The sequence below is a fragment of the Epinephelus lanceolatus genome, chromosome 7 (genome assembly GCF_041903045.1).
Source record: "Epinephelus lanceolatus isolate andai-2023 chromosome 7, ASM4190304v1, whole genome shotgun sequence".
NCBI lineage: Eukaryota > Metazoa > Chordata > Actinopteri > Perciformes > Serranidae > Epinephelus > Epinephelus lanceolatus.
This window is the reverse complement of record NC_135740.1, coordinates 1,893,138-1,910,780: the sequence shown is the minus strand read 5'-3', so window position 1 is coordinate 1,910,780 and position 17,643 is coordinate 1,893,138. Positions and strand designations below refer to the sequence as shown.

General features: G+C 38.1%; 1 protein-coding gene across 1 annotated transcript; it reads right to left on the bottom strand.

Annotated features, from left to right (window-relative positions):
* Nucleotides 1-1,217: 1,217 nt before the first annotated feature.
* On the bottom strand, nucleotides 1,218-16,863 carry LOC144463776 (uncharacterized). Its single transcript, XM_078169166.1, has 5 exons — nucleotides 16,774-16,863; nucleotides 14,753-14,823; nucleotides 6,956-7,111; nucleotides 5,561-5,653; nucleotides 1,218-2,170 (listed from the first exon to the last, which is right to left on the bottom strand). The coding sequence occupies exons 3-5, from the start codon at nucleotides 7,058-7,060 to the stop codon at nucleotides 2,057-2,059; spliced, it is 312 nt and encodes a 103-aa protein (XP_078025292.1). The 5' UTR covers nucleotides 7,061-7,111; nucleotides 14,753-14,823; nucleotides 16,774-16,863; the 3' UTR covers nucleotides 1,218-2,056.
* Between the last annotated feature and the right edge of the window lie 780 nt (nucleotides 16,864-17,643).

The following is a 17,643-nucleotide window of genomic DNA, read 5'->3' as shown; positions in this document are numbered from 1 at the left end:
GGATTCATACTTCCATACTTTGGTTGGGGCGGGGCTAGTTTTGTGTGCAACCGTAAGAGTGTCATATCGTTAAGTGACTTCCCTCAATAGCGAGAATTGGAGAGTCAACTTCACGGCTTTTTACGCCTGAAAACACTTAATTCTGTAATGCTGTGCTGAGCTGTTACCTGTATAATATAAGGCAGTTAAGTCAGGCTAAGTCAGTCTGGTAAAATCTCTGATCGAGGTATCCATTTTAATTAACATTAACGGGTCGGAAAAATGGCACAAATATGGTTGGATTATTGGGAGGTCGGACAAATGGATCTCAAAAAATAGGACTCTATGGTTGGACTACTGGGTAGTCAGACTAATGGGTAGTCGAACTGTAGGGTGGTAGGACTGATGCCACGCACTCAGTTGCTTCCAGCCAGACTTCGGAGGATATTTATTACTTTCTCACACTTACAAACTACTTTTTCTATATGGCCTTTCCATGTAAGTCTTTGATCCATCCATAATCCCAGGAATTTAAAAACTTTGACTCTTTCTACTGGACAATCATATAAAAAAATATTTACGGCAGGAATTTTCCTCTTATACCCAAAGACCATGAATTTACTTTTTGAGGAGGAAATTCTAAAGCCCCAGGAAGAGGGAGAACAATGGCCTGCAGGTGCTATATATTGCCTGGCCCTGATTAGGAGGCTGGCCAAGGGAGGAGTCAGGCCCAGGCTGCATTCACCCTACACACGTTCTCCTGCATGAGGGAGTATTCCCACCACAATAAGCTAATGACAAAACTTCACACAAATGTCGAAAAGGATAAAATAAAGAAGCTATGACATTTTATATCCAAAAGGACAAAGATCGGCTTTACTGTGACATCATAATGTTCTGCATAAAACACTTTTCTGGCCATTATAACCTGCTCATTACTCATTGTCATACCTCATAGACAAAAGGGGAAATGTTTGGTCAGATACTTAATTGGTGACACTTATCTTTGGTGTTCACCTTGAAACTGTGTGGATTGTATAGATCTTCTGTGCTGTCGGGGGGACAATTTGTGTGAAGCGTCCATATTTTCACAGACATGGATGTAAACTTAGAGAAACTTGTGTGGAGGCATACAACCATGGGGTGGTAATTCTAGCTTTCTGGCTGCCCCTATACTATAAGATTTCAACCCAATCACCAGAATAAATGTTGGCAATGAAAATCAGAAATCACAAAAGTTCTCTAAACAGCACTTTAATTAAGTGTTCAGAGCATTCTCAAAACAGTCCGTACAAAAAAACAGTACAAAAACTGTACCACAGATTTAAAGAGCACCCTTACAGTTAGTACAATTTTTTAAACATAACATTATGAAGGCTAGAGCCACAAGAAATGTGTTAAATCGTGTTTCTTACCATCTCATTAAACATATTGCCAATAAACAAACATTTTTGGAGCTCCAACCAACTTTTAGCTCCAACCATGGCAGCGGCTATACCTCAAGCAAGGGTTACAAGCTTAAACACCATGAGATTAACCAGAAGCTTAAACCAACCCAAACTGTTGTACACAGAACAATTGGGAGAAAACAAAAAATCAAAACAGTTTTATCATGTTTTTGGGCCCAATTAACAAAATCTTAATGGGGGCCTTTACGAAAGCATCAACAGGTCGGGTCCCTGGTCAGTAGTTTCATACCACTGCTTAAGAGTTCAATTTAAAACGTCTACCTTTCAGGTAAAACAGTAACAGCAAGAAATGACAAAAGGTTAACAGGCAGTCAAAACCACAGCTCAGGTGAACAGGATAACAAAACCACATATTTCAGCACACTGAATAGCCTCCAGGTCACAACACTGCAGCGGGTTAATGCATTCATTCCATCAGTTTGTTTTTGAGTACCTGGATTTTGGCTGAAAGTCTGTATGTATCAAGCTCCATCAGGATCTTTGAATGAATTCAAAAGTGTACCTGAGGTCAGTTGGGTAGCTCAGGTTCAGGTCGTGGATGATTCCTAACAGTAGGGCACAAGCACTGGCGACATCTTTGAGTCCCTGAAGCACCTGCACACCTTCAACTATGATGTCAACATCTTCTGGAGGCTGATCAGCATCTGCACCTGGTGTTTAATCACATAGATGCCAATGACCGTTTTATCCATTTCTGTGTGGGTTTCATCAGGGTTCTCGCTCTAAAAACAGACAAAAAAAGGACAAGATTCTTTAATAAAAACTTAAAGAAAAAAAACAAAACAAAAAAAAACACACCAAATCTTACAGAAGCTCCCACTGAAAGCACATAATTCATATGAAACATGCACGATTTTACTATTCACCTTAACTGACTCCACTATTAAGTGTATGGAGTTAGATTTGTATCTTTATTACATGCGAGAAAATAAATGATATGAGAGAAAAAAAATGTTGGCGAGAAAAAAAAATATTTGAGAGAAAAAGTTTTCACACTGATAGCAAAAAATAATATTTGAGACTAAAAAAAGTCTTGAGAGAAAGTATTTTGTCATAGAATATAAAAAAATAATTTGAGATTTAAAAAATGATTTCCGAAAAAAACCCCTCTCTCTCCAGAAACTATTTTTTACTCTCAAATATTATTTTTTTGCTATCAGTGTGAAAACATTTTTTCTCCAAAAAAAAATAGTTTCTCTCAGAACATTTTTTTTCTTCACTCTCTCAATACCTAAGTCTTTGCTGTCGTGTCAGGATTTTGCTTTTGCTGTGAAAATAATGTCATGGGCGGGGCCACATTCCTATTGGCCAGTCTCAATCGAATTGACAGCTAGGTGAGGATCGTCTTGGGAGTCGAATTCAGCTGACTCATTCATCACCATGGTGGATTCAGCGGCATAGATGTGCTGCATCATTTGGGAGCGGAGACTCCAATGTTTGGGTAAGATGATGACACACACAACTCGATGGGTAGCTAGCTGAGCAAGTTGGTTATCAAAATCATTCCTATGATGAATCCCTTTTCTCACCTAACGTTATTTTACTGAGAATGTGTTATTAACTGCACTAGCCAGCTAGTGTTAATTTTACATCTAGCTAGCTACCGTAAACCAGGTTATCCCATTAACGTTACTTTACTACGGTGCTTTTGTCTTCCAACATTCCATGTGTGACAGGGTGAGCGCTGCTAGACCTACGCCCTTAATTGGCATCAGCTGGGCCTAATTTCCAGCTGTCGGAGCCTAATTGCGCAGTAGTGGCACCTACGTTATTTGGTCTTCCCCTCACGGGCGCGCTCACTTTATACCTGGCGTTTACCTGGCGAGGGCTGTGTGTGGCGTGCTCCGGTTGGCGTGCTTTGTGTGTGGCGTATTCTGGTTTCTGTACCCAAACTTGGGACTCATAAGGTAGACACGCTGCAATGTTTGTGTACTGTTAAAGCGTATTATGATGTCACAGCTGCCGTGACTCTTCGCTTTACAGCGGCGTTGGCCGTTCCTGTTATGTGCAGCTTCGGAGGGGACTTTGAAAAGCGTGGTGTCTGCTCTTCCCCATCCTCTTCCTCTTAACTTTATGTCAACAGGTTGTCCTGCTCTCTGTCCTGCTGTAGCTGAGGCCACAGCCTGTGGCTTCTTCTCCTCCTCTGCACTCTGTGTGGGGCTGCACTCCGCAGCCCAGTGACATGGGCCACCAGCTGGGCATCCCGAAGGACGGCTATCCACGGCTTCCAGCCCTGGTGCAGCCGCTCCGTTTTCCACTGCTGTTCTGCCGGTTTTCCACGGACTGATTAAAGCACACTGTAACGCGGCTGTGCATTCATGCGGCTTGGGAATATTTGGAAGTCCGTCTCCTGTCCCCATATTTACCGGTGTACAAATCTGTGTGACCTTCTGTTGTTAAGAGTAGTCTACAAGTTTGAGTGTATTCCCTGGGGTGCAATTCCACAGGTGGCATTGTTGGTTCATTCCCTCTCCTCTCCATTTGGCCACGCATGCGTAACGTTAATGTATGCATATCCGCTCCCAAATAACGCAGCGCATCTATGCCGGTGAATCGACCATGGTGGATGAATGATTCAGCTGAATTCGACTCCCAAGACGATCCTCACCAAGCTGCCAATTCGATTGAGACTGGCCAATAGGAACGTGGGCCCCGCCCATGACATTATTTTCACAGCGAAAGCAAAACTGACACGAGAGCAAAGACTTAGGTTTTGAGAGAGAGAAGAAAAATGTTTTGAGAGAAACTTTTTTTTTTTTTGAGAAAATGTTTTCACACTGATAACAAAAAAATAATATTTGAGAGTGAAAAGTTTTTGAGGTTTTTTTTCTCAGAAATCATTTTTTAAATCTCAAATTATTTTTTTTATATTCTATGACAAAATACTTTCTCTGAAAACTTTTTTTAGTCTCAAATATTATGTTTTGCTATCAGTGTGAAAACTTTTTCTCTCAAATATTTTTTTTCTCTCAAACATGTTTTTTTTCCTCATATCATTTATTTTCTCGCATGTGATAAAAACACAGATCTAACTCCATATAAGTGGAGTTTTTTTTTCTTTTTGAGATTATATTTATTTTATTTATTTATTATCATTATTTTTTGCATTTCTGCTTTATTTGAGAGCGAGAGAGGCGTAGGGCAGCGGACGAGACACGCAGCAAATGGCTTGAGGTCAGATTTGAACCCAGGCAGCTGCATTAAGGACTCAGCCTTGGTATGTGCTTTACCAGGTGAGCAGGAACTCCAGTATGTGGAGTTATGGCTATGGCCATTCCCATGACATCAACTGCCAGTTTCTTGTAGACAGCACTGGTGGGCTCATAGTGAACTATAAATCTGCTGATAGTGACAAAGCAATTTCTGATGGTTGTGACATCGCAAACTTTATAAATACAGAAAGCTGCTCCTCATAAGGAGAAAATTGTTGGCTAAGCGACAAGAGCCATTGGCAGATGAGCAGTTGACTATTTAATATGCTCCAATGAATGTGTCCAATACATACTGTAATTGACTCACCAAGATTGAATATGCCTCAGTGACAAGGGAGTCAAGTTTGAATTTTACCTCCACATTCACTTGCATTGAAAAGCCTAATAAAAGTAAAACTTGCATATAACATGTTTCAAATCTGAGGTTTCCAAGATACTATATCTATACACTCAGTAATAAAAGGATGTTTCTATTTGTTATTTCTGTGCTTAGTTTTTGTGTAATTATCTTTTTTCTTAAAGTAGATTATTATGCAGTGCTTCCATGATGGAATTGGACAAAACAAATAAAAATAAATAAAAAAAAAAAAAAATACATTTTGGGAGAAAATGTGAAAATGAAAAGACCCTAATGAAAAGACATTATCAAGGAAAAAAAATCCTCTAACAGCTAGTACTGGATAGGTTATTTAAAGTGTACAAATCATATACTCTGCGATATTTGTAGGCACAATGACAGTGAATGTGGAGGTAAAAGACTACACCTCCCCTTCGTCACAGAGGCATTACATCTTGGCGAGTTACAAAATGTGATGGACACATTGTTGAGAGCATATTTAGCCCTACATTAAATGTTCACTTCAATGAAAATATTGCTTTAAAACAACTGATGACACTTACGCTGTACTCCTTCACTAGCTTTTCAGAGTCTTCATTGGGATACATAGCTAGAGCTTGGAGGCTGCAAGCTCTCCTTGTTGCGATCGAGTCACTCTGCAAAACACGACAGGAAATATACTGTATAAATACGTCACTGACATTTACAAGATGGAAGTATTCCAGAAAGTGATACCTTTCAGATATTGGTTGACCTATATGATCAGCCAATATTGGCCTATCACAAACAAATCAGTATTAGTATAGGCCTATATATTATATTGACAACATTGTATGTATATTAGATCCTTTTTATTTATAAATTAGTTGTTTATACTTATGAGAGCCCCAGTTTCAGTCTACTGATCTCATTGTTATACTGTAAAAATATCCTGCCTCTATAATATATCTTTGTCACAAATATCTGAAAGCCACATTTGACATATCATTGGAAAAAGTGTGTTTACACAGAATATTGGTCAGTATAATGGTATCAGATTTTCTTTTGCTCCCTAAAATCAATATTTGCCCCAAAAATTCAGTAACGGTCGGGCCCTAAAAAAATAAAATAAAAATAAATTTGTTTTTACAATGTTTCATGAAATGTGGTTATCCAATACTTCCAACAAAGATATACAACACAGGCAGGATATTTTACACTTAAACAATAATGACAGTGCACATTAAAGTATTCTTCACTTGGAATTTGATAATTATAAACTATATAATAAAAGGGATCAAATATACATAAAATGCTGTAAATACACCTTTACAAAATAATAAAAACAAGGCAACTGTGTAGGGAAAGCAAGTTACTGCAACTTTTCCAGTATTATTTTTTTTTTTGCTACAAAATATAATGTGCCAACTATAGGCCGAAACCCATATAAACTGATATGTCTGTGATATGCCAATATTGGCCAATAAGACTGGCTAACCGAAATATCGGTCTGGCCCTACTGTTACTACCAGGATCTGAAAAAACACATGCAAAGCATCAAATGTGGTTTTTCATTTGGCATGCAAGTTTCAGAACAGGGTTCAACAGTGCAACAACGTCACTCCTATTGGCAACTAAAAATAGATGTGTGTGAGCTGTAAAATGTAAAAGGAGGCAGGAGCACAAAAGCAAATAAAAACGGTAAAAACTAGGAAGCAATAAGTCGGACATTAGATATTACAAACATGTCCAGCCTACATGCAGAGGTCACTCACACATCCATAAAATCACAGTTAGCTACAGGTGCATGTGCCAACTTGCTGCTTATAAACAAGGGCAGAGCAAGTTAGTGTGGGGTGCAGCAGTTGGCTACTGAGTGTTTCGTGAATTGTGTTACTGTAAGGGGGAGGGGTGGATTACGATGCCAAGTATCCACAGCAACTGAGGTATAATTACTATGCAAGTAATTATACACACACCTGGTCAATGACAGCCATAATGTTTGTGATTTTGCGTCCTGCTGCTCCTCCTTTCTTACGGAACACTCTGGACAACTTGTCCATGTAGATGTCCAGCTGCAACATAAACTTCGGGATGAGCGGGATGGTGGTAATCCGCGTGAACTCTGCACTTACCTAGGCATGTGTTTCAACAAGACAAAAACACGAAATACAGAGGAAGGTTAACACACAGCTTAAAATGTTTAAGTTAGCCAAAATAATACGAAACAGATTAAGGTACTTTATACAGAATCTAGCTTTAAAGCTGAGTCAGATCTGAGCGATATGGACAAAATCAAATGTCAATATTTTTGAACAATAACCAGAAATATTTATGTTATGATGATATTGTGGGAATGACTGGTGTTGCCTTCGCAAAATATCAAAGAAAATTTTCATCGATAACCATCAGTAATGCCTATATAATAACGAAGTGGGTTAGGGAAATAGAACAGCTACAACAGTCTGGTAAGTTCAGAAAATTACATCACTTTACTGTAATGCAGCCTTTAAAACCAGGAAGAGACAACAGTTATGCCATAACACAATATTATCATATCCAAAATCACAGAACATATCTCGGTCTCATATATTGTCACTACAATCACTAAATTTAGTACAAATTTTCGGCGAATTAATTGCTGAATACCCATACAGTCATACTGTATGGGTGTTGACTCACTCAATCAAATGTAGTTAAAAATAGAAAACTACATCATATCTAGATAATATTTTTTAAGAATTTGTGCTAAAATTCATTGCTTTATGACTCACATTTTGTACATTTGTAACCTATTAAAAAATATTTTTTTGCATTATGCTTACTTCCCATATTCTGGCATTTGGGAATTTAACTTTGTATGTAGACTTTATCTATAATGTGAATATTTTGCCTTTAAAGCTGGGGTAAGCAAGTTTGAAGGAAGGGGGTTAAAAATCTTGCCCCTCTCATATGTTCTCCTGATTAGTGACAAATGAGCAAGAATTTGAAAAGAACACACATGCAGACCTATCTTGATTGTTACAAAATGGAAGCTGCACAGTTTACCTGATATGAGACCTATATTACATTTACATGCACACTGCACAAGATTAAAGGTAACGGGGTTATAGCAGAATATAGGTAGTGCGTTTTTGTGGGGTACCTCACCCTGATTACTTGCAAAGCTCAATATGCACGTGCTCCCCCTAATATTTCTTTAAAAATGTATCTTGATACATTACTGTCATTGTCTTTTAGACCAAATATGGAATTTCTTATTTAGGAGCAAATTATTTTTGCCTGATGAAAAACGCTTTAGTTGATTTCAGTGATGTGGATAATATGAAGTGGATAATATGAAATTAATAATTTGAGTATTTACAATGGTTTAGGAGGAAAAGTGAATTGGATAAATACCAAATGTTGCAATTTGTTCCGAAATAGCGATGTCAGTTTTAAGCTATACCACATAGGACTATTTAGTACATGAAGCCAAGACAATATACTTACGAAATTCAAATTCAAGACCTCATGTTCCAAAAAAGAGCCAGCCATTTACTTTTGAATTCTGCGATGAAGGGCATGTCTCGAACCACCTCATACCGCCGATGAGCAAAGGTTTTCTCCATTTTCTGTTTTATCACCTGATGGTTGTGGCTTTTCTTGACCTCAGACAGCAGTTCCACTCGCTCCTTTTCAAGACTCTCTTTGTCTTCTCCAGTTGGGACAGACTTCAGCTCTCCTGGGTTTCTTCACTTGGTTAGGACTATTGGATGTACCATGCTTTCTGTTTTTCTTTTTTTAAGATATTTTTTGGGGCATTTTTAGCCTTTAATGGATAGGACAGACAAGTGTGAGGGGGGGAGAGAGAGAGGGAGTGACATGCAGCAAGGTGCCACAGGGTGGAGTCGAACCTGGGCCGTTGCCGTAACAGCCTTGTACATGGGGCGCCTGCTCTACCGCCAAGCCACCGACGCCCCATGCTTTCTTTTTTTCATGGAGTTGATGCTCAGTTCCGGGCATCCCATACTCCTAAGCCTAGTGCGATAGTTGCCCATTTTATACTTCATACTGATTTTCCAACTATAGAATCCAGTAAGAGAGCCCTGTTCCTTTAAGCATGGATGTTTTATGATCAAAGCTTCTGCAACATCATCTAACTGTGCACTCGAAGGGTATGGAGTGTAATTGATTATTTCAGACGCCAAGGCATCCAAAATGTCTGACTTGAGTTTTGGACTTGGGCTCAGGTGCTTGCCTTCAGCAAAGAATTCCTGGTTTGCCTTTGACAGCTGCATCTCTACGTCATAGGTGAATGAAGGAATGGGGAAGCTGCGTGGCCAGCCTTGAAGTCTTAGTGACGAGGTTGAGGTGGTTGACTCAGGGGATGAGAGTATATCAGTGTCTGCAGGGGAGTCATCCAGGCCATGAAAAGGTGCATATGAAGTATGGTTGGCTGACTGTGTTGACTGCTCACTTGGCAGGCAATCGCTTTTACTGTTTCTTTGTCTTGCATATCTGCTGTTAAAGTCAGGTTCATAAATTGGTCAAAATCATTGTCCATGTACTGCAGTCTGAACTCTCCTTCAAGTCCACACTGTTTTGAATCTCAAGTTTAAGACTGTCCACAGAGTCCAGTATTCCAGAAGGCAAAGTGAGCTTCACACAATTATCTTCTCCTAGAACAATCCGAAGCTTTGCTGGAGCAGACATCGTGTCTACTGTCACATCCGACTATTATTCTTAAATGATATGGAAGTTTAGTAAAATGCTTGTTTGTGTATATTTATGAGCTCAATATAAACTCAAGATGCATGTGCAGATTTCCTTTTCACCACTTCATTCATGCATTGGATCAAATAAGGAAGACATGGTCTTATCGGTTTTCAGTGCTTAACACTTAATTTTCATAATGAAGCTGTTTGAATGAGTAGACCCGCTTCACTGAATCCGCTTTCCAGATCTTCTGGATCACTGAATCTCATTCAAACAGGTTTATTATGAAAACTAAGCGATAAGCACTGAAGACAGATTAGACCACATCTTCCTTATTATTTTCTCTGAATCATGTTTGGAACTTGTTCATATTTACTTCGAGCTATTTTGAGTTGTTTTATGAATGCAAAATGCATAAATATGCAATATGCATAAATGAACAGGTGAAAAACAGGAGATTAGCATTCCACAGGCAAGAATCTGGGGAGCTACCGATGAAGCTGAGTGGCAGAACGCAGATTTATATAGAGTTCAGTAACATATATAGTGAAGTATTTTATTACACTTCCATATCAATTTAAATGTAGTCTAATATTGTCTACCCTACACTCTCCCCATTCAGTTGTTTTCAACCCAGTCCTCATGGACCCCTTGTCCTTAAAAGGTTTTGTTTTGGCCCTTGGTTGATTTTGCACAACTAAATCAACCAAGGGCCACACACTTTCATTAAACACCCTGATCAGGTAGATATTTTTCAACCAATCAGAATTAAGCCCTTGATTGAATCACGTGTGCATGAGAAGAGCTGGAAGAAAACCTTGCATGACAGATGGTACTTAGACTGGATTGAGAACCACTGAACGTGGAAGAGATGATCTTTGATACCATTTTCTCCTCTGTATGTCCATTGGTTCAGCTGGTATCTAACATTTTGCATATCGTGGAAACGTTCAATATTTTTTTATAAGATATTTTAGACAGTAAAAAAAACAAATAATAATACATCATTTCATGATGTCCGAAAATATATATATATTTTTTTCACTTCCTAAAATCTCTTACAAAAAATATTGAACTTTCCCACAGTATTTTAATTTTATTAGATGCACCTCTAGTTCCTGCCAGCCATCTAGCTTCTCCTAAACTACTGTCCTTGTCTTTTTTAATTCAAAATGTATTTCAAATACAAACAATACACTGTGTAAATAAGACAGCTTCTAAGCTGTGAGGTTTATTTTTTCACTTTCACAGAAGTATGCTACTGCCACCTATAGACTTAAGAGTCTTTGCCAAGCTACACGAAATGCTAACCAATACCAAATGAACCAGCGGGTGTAAGGAGGAGAAAATGGTATTGAACATCTCATGTCAGTCTGGGTAAGTCAGAAAAAAAACTCCATTTTACCCAAAATGTCCAAGTATTCCTTTAATATTACCTGAGGAATTAATGTATCTTTTCAAAGTAACCATTCATAGAGTGCCAACTTTGTAATCACAGAGGGGGTAACGATCCACAAGTTGACTCAGTTCAATCACAGAAACATCCCTTGGAGAAGGATCCAGCTCGAAGGATCTGTAGTGTTCTCTGTACCATGAGCTTAATTTTTTTACTATGAAGGCAAGTCCATCTTTCAAAACACACATCCGCACAATTTTGGCAAAGTCTGGCAGTCCACAAACAAATCCATGCACTATTATCATGCCACTTCTGAAGTTGATGCCATCAACAGATACATTCTGTGCAAGATTAACAACAGTAAGATCAGGGTACTTCTGACTGAGGCTAATTGCTACCTCCTCTTTAAGGACATCAAGAGGGACAAGAGGGACTGTTGAGACTTGTTCAACCTCCAGAGAGTTTTTTTCACAGCTAGATGAAAAAATACTATGGCTAATCATGAGCTGATGTTTATTGGCCAAAGACAGTGTAATGTTTTTAAAACAGTTTGTATGCCTCACAACTTGTTTAAAATAACTGTGCTTGGATTCAAACCTTAAAGTCCAGAAAGAAACAAGTGGACCAAAGCGAAGGATCAATGCTGGATAATGTTCCAGGTAGTGGTGCTTTGGTAGAAGTTTTCTTTCTGGGAAAAGTGTGCAATACCTGTATCTGTGCTCTGATATTTTATTCTCCAAGTATGCAATTGACTCATTGGTATGTACAGGGCAAACAACCAGTTCGACAATATCCTTCAAATCTAATAATATCTGCCAAGCTGGTTCATCCTCTGGAATTAGTTTTCCAACAATCAGTGGTGTTAGTCATAATAAACACCAATTCTCATGTGAGTTGCCATCAATGTTTTTTTTTTAGTTTGCAAAGCACGTGGTAATAAATGAGGACAATTCGTTTTGTCCCCCCACTTGTATGGGAAAGCCTGAATCAGTTCATTTAAACCATCAAAAGTGAAATACTTCTTGGCTATCAGCAATCCAAAGCATTCAGCAAGTTCAACGGGTACTATCCCCTCAAAAAGGTCATGAGCAAGATCTAAGGGAAAACCTGCTGTAACCTCAAAGAATGAAAGGCTCTCAGCTAAAACACTTGCAGTTTTGACTCCACAACAGGGTTGCTTATTTTCACGTGCACTTGCTATATGTGCATGATGTAGCTTTTCAGTTCTGAGACTGAAGCCACCCTCTTTGACCTCGTTTGACTGAATTTCATCGCGTGTAGCAGTACAAAACTGACAGACAAAATTTCCAGAGAAACTCTCCACCAGTCCAGCTAATCCATGAACGCCAAGGTTATCGGCCACTACACACTGAACAGTACCTCTGATGAATGTTCCTAGATGATCAATGAAAACCCCCTGTTGCCCTAATGTGGCAAGATCAAGCAGAAAAGGCTCAAATATTTTTTTATAGCCAAATGTCTTCATATCTTCACTTTTACAAAGCAATGCAAGATAAATTAAGTTCAGTGATGACTGACAAACTGTTTGCAAGTTCCCTAAAATCCAATAAACCCCACAAAGTTTATGCTTTTTGCATGAGGTCCCTAAAGGATTACAAATTTGAAAGTCGTCTATGTAAAGGCACAATGAGAGCCTTAATTCCTCACCTGAGAGAAACTCATTATTTTTGAAGTGACAACCATCTTGATAACACCTATACTCCCCATTTACAGAATGCTGGTCTGCATGACTATCAACAACTTTACTGAGTATATTTTTCTGTTTGATAACTGCTGTAAGGTTTTCAGAACAGGAACATACTGGAAAGTTCGTTTTGTTCTTGACTTATATGGGGTGCCGTTTGTAAAGTGGCTCACGCTGAAAATGGGTCCATGTCATTGGTTCGACAGCCCATTGGTTCGACATCCCATTAGCCCGACTGTCCGCGGTGCTGAACGGCTCACGGCAGGCGTATGGTGCGCCGCGACCGGCTTGAGGCGGAGCAGGCTCACGGCTTATGTGTTTGTCACTTGTCGTTTTCAATTTAACCCACACCATGATCTTTTCCTGACCCTAACCAAGTGGTTTTTGTGCCTAAACCTAACCAGACCTTAACCACAGGGCATCATGATGATTTCGGAACGGACTTCGGAACAATGAGTTTAATATGGTCGGAACAATGGGATGTCGAACCAATGGGCAGTTCCCCTGAAAATAACATCAACATTTTGCCACATTTAGCTTCAAACAATTTTTAAAAAAGTGTTTTGAATTTTTTAATGTCCCCTTTTACAACATGTACAGCAGTATTTGTTAACTTAGAAATATATTAAATAGTTACATCTAAATATTAAATTTGGCACCTAAATGTTAAATGTTACATCTAAATATTAAACACAGTCTGACCATCTGAAGCTTTTATTTTGGTACTTCCGGTAACTGGCAGTGTGAATTTGCACATTAGCTAAATATTTAGTTTCACCCAGAACATTTAGATTTAACATTTAACATTCAGATTTAGATTCAGCATTTAGATTTAACATTTAGATTTAGATTTAATATCAAGATTTGACATTTAGATTTAACAGTTAGATTTAGATTTAATATTAAGATTTAACATTTAGATTTAGATTTAGCATTTAGATTTAGATTTAATATTTAGATTTAGATTTAGCATTTATATTTATATTTAATATTTAAATTTAACATTTGCCATTTAGGTGCCACATTTAATATTTAGATTAAACTATTTACTATATTTCTAAGTTAACAAATACTGCTGTAAATGTGGTAAAAGGTGACGTTAAAAATTTCACAACACTTTTTTAAACATTGTTTGAAGCTAAATGTGGCAAAATGTTGATGTTATTTTCAGCGTGAGCCACTTTACAAACGGCACCCCATAGACTCAAGTACATACTCTACTGGATCAATGACTTCAAAATTTTCCTTGTAATACTTGCTACGTTTATAAGCAGTAGCTAGTGGGCCATCCTTTGCTGTAGCTTTTAACAAAGGATTACATGAAGATAATGCAGTGGTCAGTTCTTTAATCACAATCTGGTCCACACAGACATTGTGATTCCTAAAGGTTTCTAGAATGACTTCGTTTGATATGGGCACAGACGCAGAGCCTATCAAATAATACAATTCAGCAAGCAGTTTATCTTCTGCTGCGCGTAGCATAAGAGATCCTAATTTCAGTTCTATAGTCTTAGATAAATTCTGTTCTTTTGTTTCAGGTTCTATATCACTATCACAATCAACATTACACTCAACACTATGAGCTGAGTCAGTGTCACCATCTGCTGAATCTTCTGCTTCTCTTGTTTTTACAATACCAACTTTAAAATCTTGAAGAGAATACGGAGTGTGTTTTCTATTTCTGTGAGACTTGAAAGTACCATAAACATTTGTCTGGAAAGAACAGCCCTGAAACATACAATTTACTTTTCATGGCTCTTGAGATGGTTATTGATGTGACAGAAATACTCTTGTGCTGATGCTATGTTAGTGCTTCTACACAATTGACAGTTAAATGTAGCTGCAGTAACACATTTTTGATTTGCATGTGACCTCTTTAAATGACTATGAAGAGCATTCCATGTTTTGAAAACACACAGGCAATCAGAATAAGTGCATGGGTAGGGGTTTCTGCAGCCAAAATTGCCATGAACTAACCTGTAGTGTTTTAGAAGATGGAATCTTGTTGATACAGTTGTCACACACTCTTTACAAGACCACATTCATATCTGTTGAAAAAATAAAGTGAGATTAGAGTCAATACATTAAAGACTGTGCTATGCAGAGAAAACAGTACTTCTCCTTCAACTGCCATGCCAGGCCTCCCCTACTTTTGCAACCCACTGCCCCTTCAGTAAAAATATAACCAAAAATATAACCTATAATTCATTTGTTGCTCAGTCAATTACGCATTAAAGTATATGGCTATGATTAAATGCAAGGAAAATAATAAATTGATGGAATACTGTAGTACTTGCCCCAGTCAGTGTGAATCACATTTGTTATAAGTAAATCACAGCTAGGCCTGTCACAATAACAAATTTTGCTGGGCGATTAATTACGTCAGAAATTATTGCCATAAGCAATAATATTGCGTAATATTGTGCTTTTAAGACCATTTTTATTATTGTTGTAATTTTGCTGTTTTTAGACCATTTTTAAACTTATATAATGATAATAAAGGCATAATGATGCAAGTACACCCTTTTAAAGAGAAATAAACATCTATTTAACAAGAATATTTGGGAATGCAAAAAAGAAAATTTAAATATCCAAATAACACGTAAAAATATCGAAATAAATAAATACAAAAAATAGACTCTCAGTCTCTCACTCTCAGGTGTGCAGTTAAGTTGGTCGTATTTGCTCTTTTTGTTGAGATGGTTTTAGAACAAACCCGGCACACCGGTTCGTCCAAATTACTGGGCTCCCCTCTGTCATTTGGTTTAAATCCAAAACACTCCCACACAGGGGCCGTGGCATTTGGTTTAGGAACAAGTTCCCTGTCTTTCTCTTAGGCTCCACTCTCTTTTTTCTCTGCCTCGTCTCCCCCTCACGAAGATCGCACTGTGTGTGCGTGTAGCCCATAGCCCCGCCTCCCCCACAGAGACAAAGACACTCGATGACAAGAGCTTTCCCTCCATTCATTATGCTAATGAACCAACTCTTCTGGCTGCCAGACGATGCACGGCAGTGAACGCTCTTGTCATTCAGTCTCTTTGGTGGAGAGAGACGAGGAAAACAAACATGCATGAATATGGCAATTAATCACGGCCAGAAAAGTTACCATCTCCCTTTTAATTTACCGTGCAATTAACCGACTTGTGAGAAAATATACAGATAACACTACATGTTTGCACTTAAGGTTGTGTTAATTAAAATATTGTATACACTGAATGCACCTGATAATATGAAAGCACGAAACGAGTCGTCTCCCGTTTCTCGTTTGGAAATTGGAAATTGAAAAAAGGAAAACGAGCCTTTATCTGATTTTCTATTAAGTGTTTATTCAAACCTGTTAAGCCTAATTGGGGGACTTTGAGAGGACTTTGCAAGCACAGTGTGAAACAATAACGTTACACTGATCACAACGAATATAGTGATGTTGCACATCAAATTAAACAGCAGAACCTGGGCTACAAGGCTGTAAAAACATTTTACATGCCCCAAACATAGCTCAAACAACAACTAAATAAACAACAACAAATCCAACTCCATACAGCATCGATATCCTGACCAACTCGGTATATTTCGGAGAGAGAGAATGGGAGACAACATTTTTTGTTTACCAACATCAAAACGAAAAATGAATGGCCGCAAAGTACACGGACCCAACACTCCTTCGCGGGTCCTTCGCCTCTGTTACTCGAGCATATGAACCGGCTCACATGCGCTCTGAACCGAGACAGTAGGACTGAAAGGTTTAGATTTTTTTCATTAACCGATCCATCCCTAATCCATACTGGATACTCGCTTCAGCACACGTGTGATAACAACAAATGTTATCAAAACTGTGGCACTGCACAGCCCTGTTATTGAAGTGCAAGCTAGTCATCACGTCATGAGTTTTTACTTGAAATGAGATTACACCCCAGTCTCTCAGCTACAGCATACTTGATACAAAACACTTAATACTAATTGTTTTATGAAATAATAGCAATTAAAAGATATATACATACCGCTTTTTCGAGGATGGCTGCAGATTTAATCCAATGCTTGCATCTCCATGTGTCACAAAAAAAATAATGGCGACAGTAACGTAATCTCACGTGACCTTGAATGAGAGGGATGGATGGTGTCCTTAAAGGGACAAGCCACCCTTTTAATGTTTTACATAAGTTTTACATAACAGTTGTGTTGGGGAAAATAATATAGCCAAGTAAACCTGACATTGCACATTTTTACTTTACAAACACCACAACTAACTCGAATTGATATGAAAAACTCACAATTTTGAGTAATTTAAACACAATACTATGTTTTATAGCCAACAATAGTGACATTTCCTTTTTTGAGTGTGTATGTTTCTGCAAACAATGCATACATTACTTTAGCATGTTTTATGTAATCGATTCCAATTTTTACACAACACCAACAGCTTCACATGTGTCACACTATCCCCTGTCTCCTCCACCTCCTGATGATAAAGTCGGCTCATGTACTATGTCATAAATGTTGATATCACGTGTATGAAATGGGCAAATGCTAGTTGTGATTTATAGAAACATACAATGCCAACATTTTCTTCTGACAGCTGAGCTGAAGCTTCCCAATAAAAACCTGCCCCTACCAAGATTTAGCCTTCTGATAATTTGTCTGTGGCACAGATTTATTTTTTGCATACACCCCCATTATTAATGTCAGGTCAGCGTCAGTAAATACTCTTTGTACTACAACCCCAATTCCAAAAAAGTTGGGATGCTGTATAAAATGTGAATAAAATCAGAATGCAATGATCTGTAAATCATTTTTGACCTATGTTCAAATTTTCAAGCTGATAAACTTTATTGTTTTTCGTAAATACACACATTACTGCTGTGTTACATCAC

What these genes read in the sequence shown, in the direction of transcription:
- LOC144463776 (XM_078169166.1), bottom strand. Translation starts at nt 7,060, where the DNA reads ATGTTGCAGCTGGACATCTACATGGACAAGTTGTCCAGAGTGTTCCGT. An exon ending in TTATGGCTGTCATTGACCAG is followed by an intron (nt 5,654 to 6,955) that starts GTGTGTGTATAA and finishes CGTGTTTTGCAG; the next exon opens with AGTGACTCGATCGCAACAAG. An exon ending in AGCTAGTGAAGGAGTACAGC is followed by an intron (nt 2,171 to 5,560) that starts GTAAGTGTCATC and finishes GTCTGTTTTTAG; the next exon opens with AGCGAGAACCCTGATGAAAC.